General features: G+C 39.8%; 1 protein-coding gene across 4 annotated transcripts in view; it reads right to left on the reverse strand.

Annotated features, from left to right (window-relative positions):
* Window positions 1-16,054, reverse strand: part of PTPN3 (protein tyrosine phosphatase non-receptor type 3) — a 147,575-nt gene that overhangs the window by 105,623 nt on the left and 25,898 nt on the right. For 3 of the 4 annotated variants that reach the window (XM_060781441.2, XM_060781443.2, XM_060781440.2), the window contains exons 2-4: window positions 6,436-6,590; window positions 4,607-4,714; window positions 4,470-4,512 (exon numbers count right to left, since the gene is read on the reverse strand). In XM_060781441.2, the coding sequence (XP_060637424.2) occupies window positions 4,470-4,512; window positions 4,607-4,714; window positions 6,436-6,590 (306 nt within the window). The remainder of the gene's footprint in view (window positions 1-4,469; window positions 4,513-4,606; window positions 4,715-6,435; window positions 6,591-16,054) is intronic. The other variant, XM_060781442.2, reaches the window with a different exon arrangement.

The raw sequence follows: 16,054 nt of genomic DNA on the forward strand, positions 1-16,054 counted from the left end.
ATTCCATAAATATGACGGAGCGGATTTTTAGTGTAAGTTAGGTGTTATGTATTAGTGATGTTAGTTGTTGTTCTGATTCCTTTGTAATGTGTCCTTTTTTGTACTGTACACCGCCGCGAGTCGCCCTAGGGCTGAGAGCGGCGGTTAACAAATGCAAGAAATAAATAAAATAATAAATAAATAATATTGCTGCTGCACTTTGGCTAACTCTTGTGGTTTTTTCTTATCCACCTTTGGATTTTCTAATTCTTTTTCTTTCTCCCTAATTTTGCTAAGCATCTCTAATTGCATGTTGTTTCTTCTTTTACACCAAATAGCTTGTTATTGAATTAATAAACCTTTTACCACCACTTTTCCTGCATCCCAAACTGTCTTTTCCACTATGTCTTCCTTACTGTTCTCTCTAATGTGATTTTTTTATTCCTAATCTAATCTTTTCCTTAAAGATCTCCTTAGTCTCCAGTCTCCTTTCCCAAAGTCCCCCTTTTAATTGTAACAGCATAGGATTATGGTCTGTAAACACAATGGGAAGGAATTCCACCTTCTCTGTTTTGATTACCAAATCCTTAGTTGCATATATATAATCTATTCTGGACGACGAGTCGTGTCTAAGGAAATAGTATGAATATTCCCTTCTATCTGGATTTTGTATCCTCCATAGATCATATAATTCCCAGTGTTAAATCTTCTAGTAGGAAGTCTCCCTTCCTTGGAGTCCTTTTTAAAAAAATAATTCCTGTCTAACTTTGTATCCATTACTCCATTAAAATCCCCTAACCACAACATTTCACTATCCCCTACTGAAATGTGATTTGGGTTTATGCACATAAATCCCTACTAATAGAATAGGTTTATGTTGATACCTCACTTTAACAATTAGTATCCTGCCCTCTTGGTCCTCATATATTTTCTCTGGTTTTAGATATTTATTTATATAGAATAGTTTTCTTTACAAGCCATGAATAACTGCCCTAATTTATCTTGGACTAATAAATTTTTTATCTTTTGATATAAAGTGGGATTTTTGAATGCAAATTATATCTACCTTATTCTTATGTAAGAAGTGAAAACCCCTTTTCCTTTTTATACAATTATTCAGCCCGTTTGCATTCATATAGTACTTAACCTATGTAATTTCATCTATTAACAATCTCATCCCTCTCCCTCCCCTATCCACAAGTACTTCCCACATCTTGTTACCATTTATTTGTATACCCCCAAAACATTAGACAGTCTCTGAAACCGACTCTTCTTCTTCTTCTGCTTCTTCATCTTCATCGACGTCTTCTTCATCATCATCTGCCCCCTTCTGGTGGCTCTGTTCTTCCCCTTCTGCTTGTTGGCTCTGCGACGCCATCGAAGAAACCTGATCCTTCTGCATCCTTTTTTTTTTGGGAGGGGGGGGCTATATCTACTCTCAATCAGTGTCCTCCTCAAATTCCCTGTTATATTTTTGTAGAAATTGTTCTGCTTTTGATATGTCCAGAATGGTGTGTCTTTTATATTTGTTATAGAATGATAATCCCCAGGGGTATTGCCATCGGAAGGTAACCCCTTTCTGCTTCAGTGTTGTCACCAAAAAAGTCAATTCTTTTATTTTTCTCAGCAGCTTCATTAGTATCTTCTTGAGAAACAGAATTTTACGACCTTTTACCATTATTGCAAGTTTCTGATTCTGATTGAGCATTCATTGACCTTCAGTTCCAATAAATTCATTTGATCTTGTAAAACAAATTGTTCTGCTTCTGCCCCCCCCCCCCCCCCCGCTTCAATTCAAAAAATTGTTCTCCTCAAACTTTTTTTCAGGGACTTGCTCTCTGTCTCTAGTTTGGTCACTTTATTTTTCACAATATTTTGTCTTTCTGTTATTTTTGTGACACTTTCCCTCAATAAGTCCATACTTCCTTTTATATCCTGGATCATAGATCTAATTTCCAGAAGGATTTGCTCAGAGAGACCACTAGAGGGAGTGTTAGTATCTGGCTGTTTATTTTGTTTGGCAGCACTGCCTGTCACATTAGCATATGATGTCATCAGCCCCTTGGCAATCAGCCCAGACAGGCGAGATGATTTTTAACTAAGAACCTATCTAAAAGCAATATTGTTACATTGGAGAAAATAACTAATTGTAAGGTAGTCCAGAAAGTAAAATAGCTTGGACTATGGTTAAGTAACAAAAATAGTAAACTTTACCAAAATAACTATGACAAAACTGAAGAAGATAAAAGGAGATCTTGAAAATTGGCAAAGACTTCAACTCACATGGTTAGGGAGGATAGCAGTGGTAAAAGTGATAGTATTACCCAAAATGTTGTTTTTGTTTTAAAACTTACCAACTATTGAGGGAATAAAGGTGTTTGGAAATTGGAAAAGAGATCTAGTCAAATTCATTTGGAAAGTATTGTCGAAGGCTTTCATGGCCGGAATCACTGGGTTGTTGTAGGTTTTTTCGGGCTATATGGCCATGTTCTAGAGGCATTCTCTCCTGACGTTTCACCTGCATCTATGGCAAGCATCCTCAGAGGTAGTAAGGATGCTTGCCATAGATGCAGGTGAAACGTCAGGAGAGAATGCCTCTAGAACATGGCCATATAGCCCGAAAAAACCTAAAACTTCCCAGTCATTTGGAAAGGTTTTTTTTTTTTTATCATGTCAGGAGAGACTTGAGAAACTGCAAGTCACTTCTGGTGTGAGAGAATTGGCCGTCTGCAAGGACGTTGCCCAAGGGACGCCCGGATGATTTCATGTTTTATCATCCTTATGGGAGGCTTCTCTCATGTCCCCGCATGAGGAGCTGAAGCTGATGGCATGCCTATCTATGGGATGATAAGGTGAATAAAGAATTTAATGGGCATGCAATAAGAGCCAGCTTGTCAGCAGAGTTATGATATCAAATAAAAATACTACAGCCGAAGCTTACTTTATTACAGCTTCATAGTAGACACAAAAAGAAACACCCAGAGACCAGACCAGAGACTACAGGCAGATGCAAACTATAATAACAACAGTAATGAGCCTCACCTGCATCCAATTGATAAGACCCAAACCACAAGCATTCCAACAATTAAAGGCACAAACCCACCAACCAAACACAACCAAAACCATTCAATGAACAATATAATTTTGCACACTTTATAATACTTTCAACACAGCCTTTTAGCAACATGGAAAAGGAATAAGAGGAAATGGAGCCACCCCCACTCCCACTGGAAGCAGCTCAGAGACCGGCTACACATACTGACGCCGGCATATACAAGGATCATCTGGTCAAAGAACAAGGGCAATGGATATTTAAAGTTATAGAAGAATCTGGGTGAAAAGATTGATTCAGCTTTTTCCAACTATATGACAGATTTAGGAAGGATGCAAAAGTAGGATTTGCCTCTAACAAATAAGAGTTAGAAAGTATCTTCAAGAAGGGCAGCAAAGGCCTAATCTCCATGCTCTACAAATATATTTTAGAATACAATTTAGTAGACAACAAAATAAAAACTGTTATGATTTAGGTAGAAATATTGAATGGGAACATCATTGGGAAAAGGGGTTTAGATTTTCAGTTGCCAGCTCAATTAGAGAAAATATGTTTAAAATGTTTTACAGAACCTACATAACTCCAGAGTTACTGGCTAAAATAGAGAAAACACGAGAAGGGGCTTGCTGGATATGTAAGAAGGTGAAGGGATCTTTTTTCCACATATGGTGGACCTGTAGCATAGTTAAAGAATTCTGGAAAAAAGTAGTGATAGAAACAAACAAAATGATTAACAAAAAGTCAAGAAAAATGTGGACATGTGCTTATTAGGAATATTTAGAAGGTGTATTAGGGCAGGAGATGAAGAAATTTGTCAGTATTGTTTTGTTGCTGTGAGACTAATAATAGCTAAAACATGGAAGAAAAAGAGTTAACTATTAAGGATTGGAGAGATAAATTAGTAGATTATATCCAAATGGCCAAACTGACAAATAGCAGCAGAGGAGGAAATAAAGAAGAATTTAAAAAAAAAAAAAAAAAGAAAAAGAAAAAGAAAGAAAGAAAAAGAAAAAAAAAGAAGGAGGTTGGCAATTGGATATTTCAAAAAGAAGACAAAAGTAGATTTGAAGATCACCATAAAGGGGATTTAGTGAAAGAAGACATGCAGGTAGTTGTGGGTTAGTTATGTGATCCATACTGAGTGGTATCGGAGATCATGAGGGTTGGGTTCATGGGTGTGAGGTTAGAGGGATAATAAATGTTAAGGTATAATAATTGTACAGTCAAAGTTGATTTTTCATGTTAACGAGCACTGACTGTATACTATTCTGTAAATGTGCATACTCTTTTGTAAATCTTTTTTTCTGTTTTTCCCCCCTGTATACACCATAAATCAATAAAATTAAAAAAAGTTTCAGGCCACAGCCTGGTGATAGTCTTATGCAGGACATTGCACATATACACTGGAGGCTGAATATGACAAGGACATTTTAATTACCTTTTAGTTGTTTCCGGATAGGCTTATCAGATTCAAGCCATCTCTGTAAAAGTTCAAGGGAAGAAAAGGAAAAAAAAATAGTGAAGTAGCTTGTTGACAGCAAAAGCTGCACTGTGAATGTTAAAAGGATTCCTTACTGGTGAAACAGCTGACTCTTCACAGTGCTGTAAACCAAAATATTCCTTCTCTGTCACACCCATGTGATTAAAGGTCAAATCCAACAACACCTGACCAATATCTTGTTTCTAAAAATGTAAATAAAATGAGAGATATTAAGTGAAGTAATCTAATACAGTAAAACAAATTCTGAAGCACTAATAATCCCATTTGAAACAGAGATTTTTTTAACAAAAAATAAAAGGAAGATCTACACTTTTTAATGAATTGGTTTATTTTGGTCACAGACCCCCCCCCCCCCCCCCCCCATCATAACAGCAATTATTTCTATACAGTATTTGTAAATTTATCTTCAGAAACCATTCATAACACAGGTGGAGGCCACAGTCTGTTCAGGCAACCATATTTTGATATATCATTTATGAACAACTTTAAAGTGCACAGCACGTGGAAAACAGAACCTCTCACGTATAAGAATAAGACTGGAGCCCTCTAGTTTCTGCACACAGCATAACAATGCTGGTAGAAGTAAAGGCAAGCACAGGGGAAGTAGGAAAGGATATTTTCAAGTCCGAGATTCACACCCATTAAGGACTGTCATTTGTGCAGTTAGCATCAATAAAATTCCAGTCCAATTTAACAATTGAAGGATTTTGGTACCCATATTCCATCTCTGACTTACACATATACACACATATTAATAAGCTGAATTAGATGTTTTGAACAATCAGTCCCTATCTAATTTGTCCAAAGGACATGCTTCAATAAACTTTCATTTTTTTTTCCTAAAATATTCAAGTATTCTGGGAACTCATCCAAATTCCAGACAGTTAGTGTTTTCATATAACTATGGTTTTTCTAGTGGAAGAATCTAGAAGAAAGGCAGGATATAAACCCAATAAGTAAACAAATACCTTCACATTTTGAGGGAGGGATAAAAAAATGTGATGCAGAAAATACCAATTCATGGAAGGATGATAAGTTCCATCAAGTAATTTATACAGTGTGTGGTGTCGTAATGGTTTCCTGGCATTGAACCTATTCCAGAAATGTCAATCTAATCATCCACACAGTGAAACAGACATTGCCAAACCAGTTCCAAACCTATCTAAGCGATCAGTGTGGAAGAGCCCTATGTCTATCATCCCTTAAGGAGCCCTCATTCCACTACTCTAAGCAGTCAACTAACTGATCATGCCACTCAGGAATGTGTTAAGCACATAATGACAATCCATGCCATCAATCACAGGCTGTAAGTACTAGAAAACTGTATTATAAAACCCCCCTTTAAACTGTTGTTAAAAAATAAAGCATAAAGTTGAAGTTGTCTATGACTTAACATACACACACATCGCAGAAACACATTAAAATGGAAACATCAGCTATCATGAGTTCAACCCCTGTAAAATCATCAGGGAAAAACCTTTCAAATAATTGAGAAATACTTATCAAACTGTACTTCTATAAAATTAAGCATTTATTACTCTTTTTACTTCAACATTTGAGACAGAATATCTTCAGACTGATCTTTTCTATTTTGAGAAGTTTCAGAACAAACTGTCAAGCAATTTGGTATACTGAGCCATTTTCTAAGAAACTTTCCCTCCCCCCAAGTCTGATCATAACTACAGAATGTGATGATTCATAAGCTGTATTTTTTTGGGGAGATTTCAGAAATAAATATTAATTAACCTATTGCCTTGAAAACGATAATTCTGGGACCTTTGCTTTTTAAGTATATCCCAAAAATGATTTTTTTTGTAGAAATAGCCATGATCAAGGTAGGTAATTTTAAAATGTGATTTTAATTTTAATTCACTCAAAGGTGAATTAAATTTTCAAAACTTACGTTAACTTTGAAGCTTCGTAGTGAACCATCCAGAAAGTGGACATTGCAAACTATGTCAGATCGGATACGGTCCTTTGGTAGTTCTGATGCACAAATGTTATTTATTCTCCCACCCAATGCTCGTAATCGAGTGTTCATAACTATTGCAGGGAAGCCTGTAACACAAGAGGGATAGCAAGGTATAATTTATCCAACATACTAAACTCAAAAATTCTACCTCACTCATTCAAAATACAACACAAAAAAGACACAACATACTAAGAAATAATATTGCAACTTAGGAGAACAAAAGTACTTGTTACGTTTAATGACAGTGTTTTGGAATACTAAACAACTCCTGAATTTATAGGGCTTTCAAAATATTCAAAAACAGTGTCCTTCTACATTGGTTGTGACTATGCTTGAAAAGTTGCCCCCAAAATTAAGAACTATAGTATAAAAAATTCATAACTGATTCATTCATCATTCACTCATATGAGACAAAGGATGGATTATATCTGCCACACAAACATCCACTTACAGGTCAGAAACAGAAATAATGTAATTTAGAGTGATAATGGGGAAGAGAGCCCAAGCTTACTTGCAGTCCCTAATACAAGTCTGCACCTTTCTACAAAGTTCTGCTACTTGATATACATTGGTAGACAGATTCCTCTTTAGCTTTGTTTTTTCTTGGTTTTAATTATTTGAACATTGTGTCACATTTAACAGTTTCCAAGGATCTCAGCAGTTCACTGGCAAAGAACTGTGGAACATTATATTTAAATCTGTAATTTAGACGTCTACAGAGAATGTATGTTTTTTACAATTATGCTGTTTAATAATAATAATAATAATAATAATTATTATTATTATTATTATTTCTTACCCACCTCTCCACATGGCTAGAAGCGCGTCACAGCATAGTCAAAAAGACACAACTACTATAAAAAGTCTACAAACACAACTGGGCAGTGGGGATATCCAGCTGCCTACCCTGGATGGCGAGGCGCTACGCCCATCATAATTGGTAAAGAGTCTGAGAATCCTTTTGGACCCTCTGCTGACGATGGAGGCCCAGGTCTCCGCTGTTAGCAGAACCGCCTTTTTTCATCTGCGGCAGGCTAGACGGCTGGCCCCCTATCTGTCCAGGGACGACCTAGCTATGGTGATCCAGGCTACGGTCATCTCAAGACTGGACTACTGTAACGCCCTCTACATTGGCCTTCCTCTGTCGGTGATCTGGAAGTTGGTACAAAATGCAGCTGCTCGGCTTCTTGTGGGAATTCCGATGAGATGCCACATAACACCAATCTTACTGCAGCTGCATTGGTTACCAATTGATCACCGGATCACTTTCCAAAGTGATGGTACTCACCTTTAAGGCCTTGCATGGTCTGGGGCCGATGTACCTGAGGGACCGCCTCACCCCCTACCAACCCCAGAGATCCCTCCATTCTGAAGACCAAGATTTGTTGGAAATTCCCAGTGTCAAGACCTTGCGTCTAACAGCAACCAGACGCAGAGCCTTTACAGCAGTGGCACCATCACTGTGGAATACTCTGCCACCTGAAATCCGTGCCTTGCGGGACTTATCAGCTTTCCACAGGGCATGTAAGACATATCTGTTTCGACAGGCCTTTGATCTTTGATATTGCTGTTTTTAAATTGTTTTAAATTGTGTTCGATTTTAGCCTGTTTTTGTAAGCCACTCCGAACCCCAGGGGAGTGGCGGCATATACATTCGAATAATAAATAAATAAATAAATAAATATTAAAATACAGTTTCATAAAAGATACATATCAAAGCATTTCTATAAAATACACATTATTCACAAAGTGCAGAGACCAAAACATAGGGTGTGAATTTTAAATTCATGCTTCGACTGGCTTGGTAGGTCTGTTGGAAGAGATAGGTTTTTAGATGGTTTTAAAATTCCGACAGTAGATCTAGCTGTTGGAGCTCTTCCGGCAGGTCGTTCCAGAGTCTTGGAGAGGCCGATGAAAAGGTCCTCTGGTTGACAGTGACTGATTGCAGTAGGTATCCCCCAGAGGACTTAAGTGTTCAAGGTGAATTGTACAGTAGAAGGCAATCCTATAGCTAACCTGGACCCAAACCATGTGGGATTTTGAAGGTCAAAACCAGCACCTTGTATTTTGCCTGGAAACTAATTGGCAGCCAGTGGAGTGACTTTAGGATCGGTGTAATATGCTCATTCCTAGATTTTCCCATAACCAAGGTTACTAGTGCGTGCAATAACATCTCCAGGTCCTCCAAATCTAGGAAGGGGATGCAGTTGGCATATCAGCTGAAGCTGGCAGTAAGCACTCCTTACCACTGCATCTACATGAGCTGACATTTGGAGAGACAAATCAAGGAGCACCCCCAAGCTGTGAACACCATCTTTCAGGGGGAGTGTAAACCTATCCAGGACTGGTTGACATACCTCTATCCCTAGATTAGGACCCTTGATGGCAAGCACCTCTGTTTTTTCTGGATTCAGTTTCAATTTTTTCCTCATCCAGCCCATTACTTCCTCCAGGCATTCATTCAGAAGTGACATGCTATCCTTAGCTGAGGTTGTTTTTGAAGGAATGGAGAATATAGTTGGGTGTCATCAGCATACTAATAACATCCTGCCCCATTCCTACAGATGATCTCTCACAGTGGTTTTATGTAAATATTAAAAGCATTGGAAATAGAATGGCACCTTTTTGGAGGAGTAGCTATTCCCAAGCACCATCACCTGGGACCTGCCTAAGACCGGAACCACTGCCTAAGGCCGGAACCACTGCAGCACAATGCCACTGATTCCCAGCCCCTCCAGGCGTTCCAGAAGGATACCATGATCAAAGGTATCGAAAGCCTCTGAGAAGTCTAGAAGCACCAACAGAGACACACTCTCCCTGTCAGTGTTGATCACTGTTGCACCTCCGTCCCTCCACCACCAAAAGGCTATGATTAAGCCACGTCAGTAAAAAAACTTCTGGAATGCCGCAGCTGTAGGAGCCATGGTTGCTGGGTTCTGGACTGGGGGAGCCGGACTAATCAAAGTATGAACAATTTTGAACAACTGTGCTGGTCGCGATCTGGCAGAGGCTATTAAGGAGGAATTATATGATTTTTTTGTGTCCTTGACGGCTGACTCATAGGACTTGCGAAAAGCCTTAAAAGTGGACATTGGCACCTTATCGGGTTTCCGCCGCCATTGATGTTCTAGCCGCTTTTGTGCTTGTTTCATCAGCCGTAGCTCATTAGTATACCAAGGAGAGTGATTCCGATGAGGGTGAAGGTGGCGTTTGGGAGCAATCTCATCCAAGGCAGACAACAATTGTTAACTTGCTCATTGAGAGTGACACACACAGTTCCCAGGCCCTTAAGGGCATTCAAAAACCTAGCAGTTTCCATGAGTCTCCTAGGCCGAGCAAGGATTGGTTTAACAACTGGGGGAGGAGGAGATGGGAATCTCAATCTGGGCCTTCAGAGCAGCGTGGCGATGACTCTTGCTTTCCTCCAGAATTTGGGGATCTGACAGGATGCAGTGCAGTTGTTCATCAGCTCCAGCAGCCAGCGCCTTGCTTTTGGGCCAAAGTTCTTGATTTGTTCCATCTGTAGATCATCCAGGCCAGCTGCTTTGCCATTTTTACATTTATTGAGAGCCATGTCCAATTCAGTAGATGTAAAGGATTCATGAAGGTTGTTGTTCTCAATCTCTGGTTGTCTGTCTATTGGTTTCTTTCCTACTTTGGTGGCACAGTTGGGTTTCCCATTCTTCAAGAGTTGGTGTGCTATCTGATCTGCCTTTATGTTGGCATGGGTATTAGCCATCTCAGCAGCCTCCACGCCTTCTGGCTGCTCCTGCCCATGTCGACCTCTGTGATCAGCTTGATCCACTGTTCTTTCTTGGCTTCAGAGACGGAGGACACAAAGCTCTGCACTGCCTGAAGGGTCTGCTCACTTAATGGGTCTTTGTTGTGGAGCCAGTAACAGTTTTCCAACAAGGCAGCTGTTTCAGGAGTAATGCCCTGAAGGTAGTTGGTTCTGCAGCCTCTCGTAGAGACCCGTGAGCAGGTTTTCACTATTTCAATAAAATGCTCGTATTCCTCAGGGATTGGTGCGACCGATGTGATCATGTCATCTAACATGTCTGAGAATTTAGTCCAATCTGGTCATGGCAGTTAAAATGGTATGAAACTGCATTTAATTAACAATGTAGATGTGCCCCACGGGAAAGTAGATTTTCTTGCCCCCTCTTTTTCACTTCACTTCACTTCACTTTATTTCTTAATTAGTCGCTCTCCACCAAGGTGCTCTGAGCGACTTACAGTCTAAAATAGTATTTACACAATATAAAAACATTCAACATAAAAACATTCAACAGTGACTATTTGGCAAATTAGTTCTGGTTACTTAAATGCACAACCAAACAGCCAAGTCTTGAGTGCCTTTACAAAAGGTTGCAACTCCGACACTGCTCTAATGTATGGAGGCAATGAGTTCCACAGAATTGGGGCATAGGTTGAAAAAGCTCTACGCCGTGTAGCTTCCAGGTGTACCTCCCTAGGGCCTGGTATGTATAGGAGATTTTCCTGGGTGGATCGAGGTGACCACTGATGGAGAAAAGGAATGAGGCGGTCTCTAAGATATAAAGGTCCTTGGCCATTTTGAGCTCTAAATGTCAGGATCAGTATCTTGTAAGAGATCTGATGTTCTATTGGTAGCCAATGAAATTGTTGCAAAATCGGTGTAATATGGGATCTTATAGATGATCCCGCTAGCAGCCTGGCCGCTGCATTTTGGACCATCCGAATGTTCTGGGTTGTTGACTTCGGAAGGCCGGCATATAAGGCGTTGCAATAGTCCAACCTCGGGGTGACTGTTGCGTGGATTACTGTTGCCAATGCTTCTATCGAAAGGTAGGATGCCAATTTCCTTGCCTGTCGAAGATAAAAAAAGGCCTGCTTACTTATGGCAGTTATCTGGGCCTCCATCGTCAGCAATGAGTCCAACACAACCCCAAGGCTTTTAACAGTGGCAGACGGAACCAGAGCTTCCCCATCGAAATCAGGCAGAGACTGGATTAATTCTGGTGGCTGGCCAGGCCAGGGTATCTCAGTTTTTGCAGGATTCACTTTTAGTCTGCTCGCTCGCAGCCAACTCATCACTGCTTCCAAACACAGCCTAAAGTTCTCAGGAATCGTGGTTGTCCCAGGTTCAAGACACAAGAGTAGCTGGGTATCATCTGCATACTGGTAGCACTCTATGCCAAAGGTCCGCACCAGTCCAGAAAGTGGCCAGACGTTGATGTTAAATAACAGGGGCGAGAGGATAGCACCCTGGGGAACTCCACAGCAAAGGCAGGGGCTCTCCGAGCTTTGGCCTAACCACTCCACCCTCTGTCTCCGGTCCCGGAGGAACAAATTGAACCATTTCAGGGCTAAACCTCGTACACCAGACATAGCCAATTGATGAATCAACAAGTCATGGTCCACGGTGTCGAATGCAGCTGTGAGGTCCAAGAGTACCAATAGCGCTGATCCGTCTTGGTCTAACTGACGACGAATTTCGTCAGTAATAGCTACCAAGACAGTCTCTGTCCCATGACCTGAACGAAAGCCTGATTGAAAGGGGTCCTGTTTTTGACACCTGTTTCTCTTGGCCCTGAAAAATGTTACACCAAAGGTTTCAAAGCATGCAGGAAAGGGGTACTAGGATCGTGGGTAGGAAAGTCCATGACATTTGAGAGCAGGACATTTTCTGAAATGGTGTGTGCACAGAGAGTCAACCATTCATCTAATACCCTACTTCAGGGTATTATTTAAATAGCAATTATTGATTCAAACAAAATACTTTCACCAACAGAATACTACAGGCCTGAACTGTCCTGCCTTGGAGTCCCTATGTTGTCCTTAAATGTACATTAACGATTGTGAGGATCATCTGGAAGAGAGAGGGAGGTGGAAAAAGGGAATCAGATATACATTTGCAATGAATGGACGTCTGCTCACAGAGCAATAGATTTTACCCCAAATATTCTTCAATACTCATTTAAGTTTGGTCAAAATGAATGATACAATCTCACAAATTATAGGCATTGTGCCTTCTGATCATTTATGTTACAAATTAAATATCTTAACAGTACTGGCCTCTACCATTAACAATGTTATTTTCTTCCTAAATATAACTCTGAACTCAACATTATGAATAAGAAAATTATTAATGAGTCTATTGAATCCAATCAAGTGCAACACTGAATTGTGTGGGTTTTTTTTTTGCAAGTTTGGTGTTTCTTATTAGCAGGTAAACTGTTTCTCTCCTTCCCTGCAAGTCATTTCTGCATGCTGAAACAACTAAAACAACGGATACCAGAAGAATGTGAGCAGCAAGCCAAGTTGACAAGGGCTGCACTAAAAGAAATGCAAAACAAAACAAAATAAAAATACTCAAGAGCAAAGCACAGAGATTTCTCTCTCTCTTCCAGAGTAGCAGGTTTAATGAAACCAGTTGCTTATTTGCAGCAGCAGTAAGAACAATATATTTTTTGTACCTTTTGATATGCACACCAAAATCCTTAGGGATTTAAAATACCACTGAACTATTCAGCCAGTGCTATTCCCTCTATAGAAAACAATTATTTATCAAGTAATTACAAACTACGCACAGAGCTCCTGTTCAAGGAATGCAGGCGCTTCACTCCCTAGACACTGACACTGGAAATGAACTTTGGACTTGTGCTGCCACACCCCTGCCAATGACAAATCAAAGAAACAGTTTGCAACTTTAGTTAGCTGAAAATGATAGTGCAAGTTCATAATCTACTTCTATCTCATGCTGTAATGATATGTCACAAAAAACCGAAGTAGCATATTAACAGCAATGCTATAAGCATAGCATTCACAATTTGTTGGAAACAGACATTCCTCCCTACAACTGACTGAGAAATTTAAAAGACATTCTTTAGGAAATGTTAAGACTGATAGGCCTTCACATTGCTTTAAGAAGGCTTTTGTTTTAGCTGCTAATCTTTGGTTCCATTCTTTTCTATAATTTATCTTATTCATAATTTTTATATTCAGTATAATATTACATTAACTAAATGAGAAAAAAACAAACATTGATTTTGCTATTTACAATATAGAACAGTAGTTTCAGAAGACATTTATACACAAAGGTGTGAGTCAACTAAAGACCAAAAAAGAAATGCCTACAAAACCTACTTTCAAGTAGTTTGATTTTGATGAAACATTGACCAAAAGAATAATACAAAGCTAATAATAATAATAATAATAATAATAATAATAATTGTTATTTATACCCTGCCACCATCTCCCCAAGGGGACTCGGGGCAGCTTACATGAGGCCAAGTCCAACAAATACATCAGTACAACAACAAAGCAAGCAAGCAATGAAACAATACAAATAACATATAAGCAGTAACACACATTAAATTTAAAACACTGTGGGCGGGCCAGATGCAATAAATTAAAAAATTTAAAAACACCGGCATGCACAGAGTAGGGTATGTCTAGACGGGGGGGGGGGGGGGGGGGGGGGGGGGTTGGGAGTGATGTAGAGAGATAATAATAATAATAATAATAATAATAATACAAAATGATTCTGGAGAACTGCAAAAGCCGGAAAAGCAATCTTCACATGACATGGATTGACCAAAAAAAAAAAAAGGGAAAAAAAGCCTTTGACTTACTCCCACACAGTTGGATTATTCATGTGCCTAGACAACATTGGAATTTGTAAAAATGTTGGCACTTTTATTGAAAATATGACGAAGCACTGGAAAACTGAACTGTTTGTTGGAAATGAAAACTATGGACTTGTCAATATCAGAAGAGGAATTTTCCAGGGAGACTCATTGTTCCCACTGCTTTTCATAATTGCCATGATCAATCTGTCAACAATCTTACAAAAAACAAACCTTGGCTATCGAATGTCTCAGAGATCTTACAAAATTTCACATCTGCTGTACATGGATGACCTGAATCTGTATGGGAAAAGTGAAACTGAAATCCAGTCTCTTGACTAACACTGCCCGAATTTTTAGCACTGATATCAACATGGAGTTTGGTTTGGACAAATGTTTGTAGTGGCACTGAAGAAGGGAAAAATCATTGAAAGTGAGGGCATAAATATGCCCAATGGCCAAGCGATAAAATGTCACCAGCCAGAGGCCTATAAATATCTGGACATGCTACAGCTGGACAACATCGAACATGAACATGTGAAAACTGTGGTCAGCAAAGAATACATTCAAAGGGTCAGAAAAATTCTCAAAAGCAAGATCAATGGAGGCAATACCATCAAGGCCATAAACCCCTGGGCCATACCTGTCATAAGATACACTGCTGACATCATAAACTGGACGCAGGCAGAACTAGACAATTTGGACAGAAAAACAAGAAAACTCGTAACCATTCATAATTCACTGCATTCTCGCAGTGATGTTGACTGGCTAGTACAACTGCATTTAATTAACAATGTAGATGTTGACAGCTAGAACAACAAAGCATTGCATCGGCAGTTCCTTGACAAAATTGAAAGAAAAGTTGACAGGGAGAAGACCTGGTTATGGCTCACGAATGGAACACTGAAGGAGACAGAAGGCCTGATTCTTGCAGCCCAGGAGCAAGCCATCAGAACAAATGCAATTAAGGCCAGGATCGAAAAATCAGCTGATGACTCAAAATGCAGACTGTGCAAGGAAGCTGATGAAACCATGGACCATATCCTCAGCTGTTGCAAGAAAATCGCACAGACAGACTACAAACAAAGACACAACTCTGTGGCCCAGATGATTCACTGGAACTTATGTCACAAGTACCACCTGCCAGCAGTAAAGAATTGGTGGGATTAAAAACCCGCAATGGTCGTGGAAACTGAACATGCAAAAATACTGTGGGACTTTCGAATCCAGACTGACAAAGTTTTGGAGCACAATACGATTGTGGAAAAGAAAAAAGTCTGGATTGTTGATGTCGCCATACCAGGTGACAGTCATATTGAGGAAAAACAACAGGGAAAACTCAGCCGCTATCAAGACCTCAAAATCGAACCACAAAGGCTCTGGCAAAAACCAGTACAGGTGGTCCCAATGGCCACTGGCGCACCGGGTGCCGTTCCAAAATATCTCAGCTGTCATTTGGAAACAATAAACATCAACAAAATCATGATCTGCCTTGTCTTCAATTGGGTTTACTTTCTTGTCTAATCTCTTGTATTCCTGTTATTACTTTGCTTCTAGATAAGGAGCTGGGCATGTTTAGCCTGAAGAAGAGAAGGCTGAGAGGGGATATGATAGCCATGTATAAATATGTGAGAGGAAGCCACAGGGAAGAGGGAGCAAGCTTGTTTTCTTCTTCCCTGGAGACTAGGACGCGGAACAATGGCTTCAAACTACAAGAGAGGAGATTCCATCTGAACATGAGGAAGAACTTCCTGACTGTGAGAGCCGTTCAGCAGTGGAACTCTCTGTCCCGGAGTGTGGTGGAGGCTCCTTCTTTGGAAGCTTTTAAACAGAGGCTGGATGGCCATCTGTCAGGGGTGATTTGAATGCAATATTCCTGCTTCTTGGCAGGGGGTTGGACTGGATGGCCCATGAGGTCTCTTCCAACTCTTTGATTCTAT

This window comes from Anolis sagrei, chromosome 6, assembly GCF_037176765.1.
Source record: "Anolis sagrei isolate rAnoSag1 chromosome 6, rAnoSag1.mat, whole genome shotgun sequence".
Taxonomy (NCBI): domain Eukaryota; kingdom Metazoa; phylum Chordata; class Lepidosauria; order Squamata; family Dactyloidae; genus Anolis; species Anolis sagrei.